The sequence below is a fragment of the Bison bison genome, unplaced genomic scaffold (genome assembly GCF_000754665.1).
Source record: "Bison bison bison isolate TAMUID 2011002044 unplaced genomic scaffold, Bison_UMD1.0 scf7180017864519, whole genome shotgun sequence".
NCBI classification, from domain to species: Eukaryota; Metazoa; Chordata; class Mammalia; order Artiodactyla; family Bovidae; genus Bison; species Bison bison.
Genome location: NW_011495072.1, coordinates 2032342 through 2040471, shown reverse-complemented (window position 1 = coordinate 2040471; position 8130 = coordinate 2032342). Strand labels below are relative to the sequence as shown.

Genomic DNA, 8130 nt, shown 5'->3' with positions numbered 1-8130 from the left:
GATAGATATCATATTTAAAAGCAGAGACATTTCTTTGCCAACAAAGGTCCGTCTAGTCAAGGCTATGGTTTTTCCAGTAGTCATGTATGGATATGAGAGTTGGACGGTGAAGAAAGCTGAGCGCCGAAGAATTGATGCTTTTAAACTGTGGTGTTGGAGAAGACTCTTAAGAGTCCCTTGGACTGCAAGGAGATCCAACCAGTCCATCCTAAAGGAGATCAGTCCTGGGTGCTCATTGGAAGGACTGATGTTGAAGCTGAAACTCCAATACTTTGGCCACCTCATGCAAAGAGTTGACTCATTGGAAAAGACCCTGATGCTGGGAAGGATTGGGGTCTGGAGGAGAAGGGGACGACAGAGGATTAGATGGTTGGATGGCATCATCGAATCGATGGACATGGGTTTGGATGAACTCCAGGAGTTGGTGATGGACAGGGAGGCCTGGCATGTTGCGATTCATGGGGTCGCAGAGAGTCGGACACGACTGAGCGACTGAACTGAACTGAACTGAATGGTTACTGATGTTGAACATCTTTTCATATGCCCATTGGCCATTTGTATATCTTCTTTGGTAAAATGTCTATTTAAGTCCTTTGCACATGTTTTAAATGGGGTATATTTTGGTTGTTGTTGAGCTGTGCATGCATATTCAGTCACTCAGTTGTATCTGACTCTTTGCGACCCCATGGACTGTAGCCCGCCAGGCTCCTCTGTGCATGGAATTTTCCAGGCAAGAATACTGGAACAGGTTGGCATTTCTTACTCTAGGGTATTGTCCTGACCCATGGATGGAACCCATGTCCCCTGAATCTCCTGCATTGGCAAATGGTTTCTTTACTACTGGGACACCCTTGTTGAGGTGTAGGGTTTTTAAAAAATATATTCTAGTGTTTTATATATATATACACATACATTCACGTATATATGTGTGTATGTGTAGTTTTCAAATACTCTTTTGCATTCTATTAATTGCATTTTCATGCTGTTGATTGTAATTACACAGTTGTACATGGCTGCACATGAATTTTTCATTTCAATGGAGTCTCATTAACTATTTTTACTTTTATTGTCCATGCTTTAGGTATCATATCCAAGAAATCACTGCTAAATTCAGTGTCATACAGCTTTAACCCTGTGTTTTTGTATGTTTTTTACAGTTTTAGCTCTTGAGTCTTTGATCCATTTTTGTATATGTTATAAGATAAGGACCAGCTTCATAATTTTCCATGTGGATATCTAATTTTCCCAATGTAGGTTTTTGAAGAGATTGTCCTTTCCCTGTTGAATGGTCTTGGCCCCCTTGTCAAGAATCATTTGACCATATATACAAGAATTTATTCCTGGGTTCTCTAATCTATTCTATTGGTGTATGTTTGTCTTTATGCCAGTATTACATTGTTTTGATTATTATAGTTTTGTGATGCTCATTAGTTGCTCAGTCGTGTCTGACTCTGCGACCCCATGGACTGTAGCCACCAGGCTCTTCTGTCCATGGAATTCTCCAGGCAAGAATACTGGAGCGGGTAGTCACTACCTTCTCCAGGAGATCTTCCCAACCTAGGGATCAAACCCTGCATCTCCCATACTGCAGGCAGATTCTTTACCCTCTGAGCCACCAGAGAAGCCTTAAAAGTAGGAAGTGTGAGACTTCTAACTCTGTTCTTTTTCAAGAATATTTTGGATGTACAGTTTCCTTGAGATTCCAAGTGAATTTTAGGATTTTTTTTTTTTTTTGGCAAAAAATGCAACTAGATTTCTGATAGTGATTGTATTAACTCTGTAGATTTCTTTGGGTAATATTAACATTTTAGCAATATTATTTTAGCAATATTAAGTCTTCCAATGCCATGAACACAGATGTTTTCCCATTTATTTGTATTCTCTCTAATTTCTTTTCACAGTGTTTTATAGTTTTCAGTATATAAATCACCTCCTGAGTTAAATTTATTCCAAAGTGTATTATCTTTTTTGATGCTGTTGTAAATAGAATTTTCTCAATTTCCTTTTCATATTGTTCAATTGTTAATGTACAGGAAGAAACACAACTGATTTTTTGGTTAGTATTATGTTATATATTTTAAAATAGTTTTTAAATTTAATTTAAAATTTATTTTTATTTTTAATTTATTTTTAAAATTTTTCAGTGGGAGAATCTTTTTGTTTATTTTCACATTAGAAATTTTAAAACACAATTCTATATCCCTTACTAAATTTGTGTAACTGCATGCTAAGAAAAGCAGCATATATAAAAGTGTGTGGGATATAGCTACAGTAGTGCTTAAGAGAGAATTTATAGATTTGCCTACTTATATTGGAAGAGAATAAAGCCTGAAAATTGATGTACCATGCATACAACTTATTGAAGAAGGAAATGGCAGCCTACTCCAGTGTTCTTGCCTGGAGAATCCCAGGGACGTGGGAGCCTGGTGGTCTGCTGTCTATGGGGTCGCACAGAGTTGGACATGACTGAAGAGACTTAGAAGCAGCAGCAGCAGCATACAACTTAAGTGAGAAAAATAAAAAAGAATATATCTGTCAAGTAGAAAGAAAGAAATAATCTTGTTAAAATAAGGGGAAAAAGAGAAGGCATAAACATCAGACTTTGAAAGGGTATGCTCTAACTTCAGTTTTAACAGGGGTAAAAAGGTAAAATAAAATTATGATTAACTTTATTTAACACATTTGAAAGCTTATGAAATATTTAATTCCTAGAAGAAATATAAAGTTAACTGTATTCAATAAGAAACAGAAAAACTGAATAGTTCTGTAACTATTGAAGAATTTAAATACTGTTTTAAAAAACATCCTATGATGAAAATAACAAGCCTAATTTTGTAGGTAACTTTTACCAAACATCCGTGGATTAGAAAATGCAAACACTACAAAACGTCTTTCAGATCATAGAGGGAAAGAGGGAAACCATAATGGTCTTGTATAATTGTAATAACAAAACCAGATGAGAACAGTTTAAAGAATGAGAAATAGTACAGGTCAGAATCAGTCATGAACAAGTATTATAAAATCTTAAACAAATATTAGCAACTGAACTTAGCAGTGTGTGGGAAAAAATACACTATGACCAAGTAGTGAATATTCCAGAAGTCAGTTTAGTTCAGAATTAGGGGGAAAAAATGTATTGAGTAATGCCTCTCAAGCAAGAAAATTATATGATTTTTGTTCAACAGATACAGAAAAAAATGTAAGAAAAAAAAAATGAAGGCATAAGAAATGTAGAGGAAAAGACACAAAAGTGCTAGTGGTAGCAAGTAATGTAATTATTTATATGCAAAACAAAATATAATATACAGAGAGAGAGAGAGAGAGAGAGAAATATACTAAATTCATGGAGGGAAAGACCTAAATAATATGTGAAATAGATGACCAGTCCAACTTTGATTCGTGAAACAGGACACTCAAAGCCAGTGCACTGGGACAACCCAGAGGGGTGGGATGGGGAGGGAGGTGGGAGTGGGGTTTGGGACGGGGGGACACATGTACACCTGTGGCTGATTCATGTCAATGTATGCTGAAAACCACCACAATATTGTAAAGTAATTAGCCTCCAATTAAAATAAATAAATTGAAAATAAATAGAAAAAAAAAAGAAGTTAATTCTTGTCAGATTTAGTAAAGATTTGATCAGAATCCCAGTCCATTTTAGTTGCTGATTCCTAAAATGTCAGAGCTCACTCTTGCCATCTCCTGTTTGATCACTTCCAATTTGCATGGATTCATGGACCTAACATTCCAGGTTCCTATGCAATATTGCTCTTTATAGCATTGGACCTTGCTTCCATCAGAAGTCACATCCACAACTGGGTGTTGTTTTTGCTTTGGCTCCGTCTTTTCATTCTTTCTGGAGTTATTTCTCCACTGATTGCCAGTAGCAAAATGGGCAACAACCAAGCTGGGGAGTTCATCTTTCAGTGTCCTATCTTTTTGCTTTTTCATACTGTTCATGGTGTTCTCAAGGCAAAAATACTGAAGTGGTTTTCCATTTCTTTCTCCAGTGGACCACATTTTGTCAGAACTCTCCACCATGACCCATCTGTCTTGGGTGGCCCTACGTGGCACGGCTCATAGTTGCATTGAGTTAGAGAAGGCTGTGGTCCATGTGATTAGATTGGTTAGTTTTCTGTGATTGTGGTTTTCAGTCTCTGTGCCCTGAGAAGGCAATGGCACCCCACTCCAGTACTCTTACCTGGAAAATCCCATGGACAGAGGAGCCTGGTAGGCTGCAGTCCATGGGGTCGCTCAGAGTTGGACATGACTGAGCAGCTGCGCTTTCACTTTTCACCTTCATGCATTGGAGAAGGAAATGGCAACCCACTCCAGTATTCTTGCCTGGAGAATCCCAGGGACAGGGGAGCCTGGTGGGCTGCTGTCTGTGGGGTCACACAGAGTCGGACACGACTGAAAGCGATTTAGCAGCAGCAGCAGCAGCCCTCTGGTGGAGAAGGATAAGAGGCCTATGAAAGCTTCTTGATAGGATATACTGACTGAGGCGGATGTCAACGTTTTAGGAATCAATGAACTAAAATGGACTGGAATGGGTGAATTTAACTAAGATGACCATTATATCTATTACTGTGGGTAAGAATTCCGGGAAGAAATGGAGTAGCCATCATAGTCAACAAAAGAGTCCGAAATGCAGTACTTGGATACAGTGTCAAAAATGACAGAATGATCTCTCTTTGTTTCCAAGGCAAACCATTCAATATCACAGTAATCCAAGTCTATGCCCAACCAGTAAGGCTGGGGTTGAAGAAGCTGAAGTTGAATGGTTCTATGAAGACCTACAAGACCTTCTAGAATTAACACCCAAAAAAGATGTCCTTTTCATTATAGGGGACTGGAATGCAAAAGTAGGAAGTCAAGAAACACCTGGAATAACAGGCAAATTTGGCCTTGGAATACAGAATGAAGCAGGGCAAAGGCTACTAGAGTTCTGCCAAGAGAATGCACTGGTCATAACAAACACCCTCTTCCAAGAACACAAGAGAAGATCTACACATGTCATCACCAGATGGTCCACACCAAAATCACATTGATTATATTCTTTGCAGCCAAAGGTGGAGAAGCTTTATACAGTCAGCAAAAACAAGACCAGGAGCTGACTGTGGCTCAGATCATGAACTCCTTATTGCCAAATTCAGACTTAAATTGAAGAAAGTAGGGAAAACCACTAGACCATTCAGGTATGACCTAAATCAAATCCCTAATGATTATACAGTGGAAGTGAGAAATAGGTTAAAGGGACTAGATCTGATAGAGTGCCTGATGAACTATGGACGGTGGTTCATGATACTGTACAGGAGACAGGGATCAAGACCATCCCAAAGAAAAAGAAATGCAAAAAAGCAAAATGGCTGTCTGGGGAGGCCTTACAAATAGCTGTGAAAAGAAGAGAAATGAAAAGCAAAGGAGAAAAGGAAAGATATAAGCATCTGAATACAGAGTTCCAAAGAATAGCAAGGAGAGATAAGAAAGCCTTCCTCAGCGATCAATGCAAAGAAATAGAGGAAAACAATAGAATGGGAAAGACTAGAGATCTCTTCAAGAAAATTAGAGATACCAAAGGAACATTTCATGCAAAGCTGGGCACAATAAATGACAGAAATGGTATGGACCTAACAAAAGCAGAAGATGTTAAGAAGAGGCAAGAATAAACAGAAGAACTGTACAACAAAAATCTTCACAACCAAGATAGTCACAAAGGTATGATCACTCACCTAGAGCCAGACATCCTGGAATGTGAAGTCAAGTGGCCTTAGGAAGCATTAGCTTAACAAAGCTAGTGGAGGTGATGGAATTCCAGTTGAGCTATTTCAAATCCTGAAAGATGATGCTGTGAAAGTGCTGCACTCAATATACCAGTAAATTGGAAAACTCAGCATTGGCCACAGGACTGGAAAAGGTCAGTTTTCATTCCAATCCCCAGTTTTCATTCCAATCCCCAAGAAAGGCAATGCCAAAGAATAGTCAAACTACTGCACAATTGCACTCATCTCACACGCTAGTAAAGTAATGCTCAAAATTCTCCAAGCCAGGCTTCAATCGGAGAAAGCAATGGCAACCCATTCTAGTATTCTTGCCTGGCAAATCCCATGGACGGAGGAGCCTGGTAGGCTGTAGTCCATGGGGTCACTAGGAGTCGGACACGACTGATCGACTTTACTTTCACTTTTCACTTTCATGCATTGGAGAAGGAAATGACAACTCACTCCAGTGTTCTTGCCTGGACAATCCCAGGGACAGGGAAACCTGGTGGGCTGCCGTCTCTGAGGTCTCACAGAGTTGGGTATGACTGAAGCAACGCAGCAGCAGCAGCAGCAGCAGCAGCAGCAGGCTTCAATAATATGTGAACTGTGAAATTCCATATGTTCAAGCTGGTTTGAGAAAAGGCAGAGGAAACAGAGATCAAAACACCAACATTTGCTGGATCTGAAAAAGCATGAGAGTTCCAGAAAAATATCTATTTCTGTTTTATTGACTATGCCAAAGCCTTTGACCATGTGGATCACAGTAAACTGTGGGAAATTCTGAAAGAGATGGGAATACCAGACCACCTGATCTGCCTCTTGAGAAATCTGTATGCAGGTCAGGAAGCAACAGTTAGAACTGGACATGGAAGAACAGACTGGTTCCAAATAGGAAAAGGAGTATGTCAAGGCTGTATATTGTCACCCTGCTTATTTAATTTATATGCAGAATACATCATGAGAAACACTGGCCTGGAAGAAGCACAAGCTGGGTGAAGCAGAGAAGAAGGAGGTATGTGTGGTTTCAGCACAGCATAGCTGTGGTCATCCATTTGCAAGGTCTCCCAATTGTGGCGGGGACTATGGACATTCGCTGCATCTTCTCTGGATTGACCATTCCTGATGGGGGTGTGCATATTGTAGGGGGTGAACTGGGTGAGGCTTTCATCGTTTTTGCCACTGATGAAGATGCAAGGCTTGGTGTGATGTGCACAGGTGGTACAATTAAAGGATCAAAAGTAACACTGTTGTTGAGTAGTAAAACAGAAATGCAGAATATGATTGAACTGAGTCGTAGGCGTTTTGAAACTGCCAACCTAGATATACCACCAGCAAATGCTAGTAGATCAGGACCACCACCTAGCTCAGGAATGAGTGGCAGGGTGAACTTGCCTACAACAGTCCCCAACTTTAATAATCCTTCATCCAGTGTAGTTACTGCCACCACTTCTGTTCATGAAAGCAGCAAAAATGTACAGACATTTTCCACAGCCAGCATAGGAACAGCTCCTCCAAATATGGGGGCTTCCTTTGGGAGCCCAACGTTTAGCTCAACTATTCCGAGCACAGCCTCTCCGATGAACACGGTCCCACTTCCACCAATTCCTCCAATCCCAGCGATGCCATCTTTGCCGCCAATTCCATCTATTCCCCCAATTCCAGTTCCTCCTCTGGTACCTACAATGCCTCCTGTGCCCTCAATTCCCCCAGTCCCTTCTGGGTCACCCATGACCCCACTGCCACCCATGTCAGGCATGCTACCTTTGAACCCACCACCTGTGGCACCTCTACCTCCTGGAATGAATGGCTCTGGAGCACCTGTGAATCTGAACAATAACCTGAACCCTGTGTTTCTGGGTCCGTTGAATCCTATTAACCCTGTCCAGATGAACTCGCAAAGCAGTGTGAAACCACTTCCCATCAACCCTGATGATCTATCTGTATGTCAGTGTGCACGGAATGCCCTTTTCTGCAATGGAAAGTGATGTCCGAGATTTTTTCCATGGGCTCCGTGTTGATGCGGTGCATTTGTTGAAAGATCATATAGGTCGAAATAACAGGAATGGATTGGTTAAGTTTCTCTCCCCTCAAGATACATTTGAAGCTTTGAAACGAAACAGAATGCTGATGATTTAGTGCTATGTGGAAGTTAGTCCTGCCACAGAGAGACAGTGGGTAGCTGCTGGAGGCCATATCACTTTTAAGCAAAGTTTAGGACCTTCTGGACAAACCCATCCCCCTCCTCAGCTACTTCCCAGGTCAGAATCGCCCAGTGGGCAGAAAAGGTCAAGGTCAAGATCACCACATGAGGCTGGTTTTTGTGTTTACTTGAAAGGGCTGCCATTTGAAGCAGAAAACAAACATGTCA

The 8130-nt window shown here is 40.6% G+C and overlaps 1 protein-coding gene across 1 annotated transcript in view; it reads left to right on the top strand.

The window, feature by feature from the left end:
* LOC104981762 (RNA-binding protein 12-like) overlaps window positions 1-8130 on the top strand; it is a 16941-nt gene that overhangs the window by 7277 nt on the left and 1534 nt on the right. The window contains 2 exon segments of the mRNA XM_010831016.1: window positions 6796-7699; window positions 7701-8126. Of these exon segments, the coding sequence (XP_010829318.1) occupies window positions 6796-7699; window positions 7701-8126 (1330 nt within the window).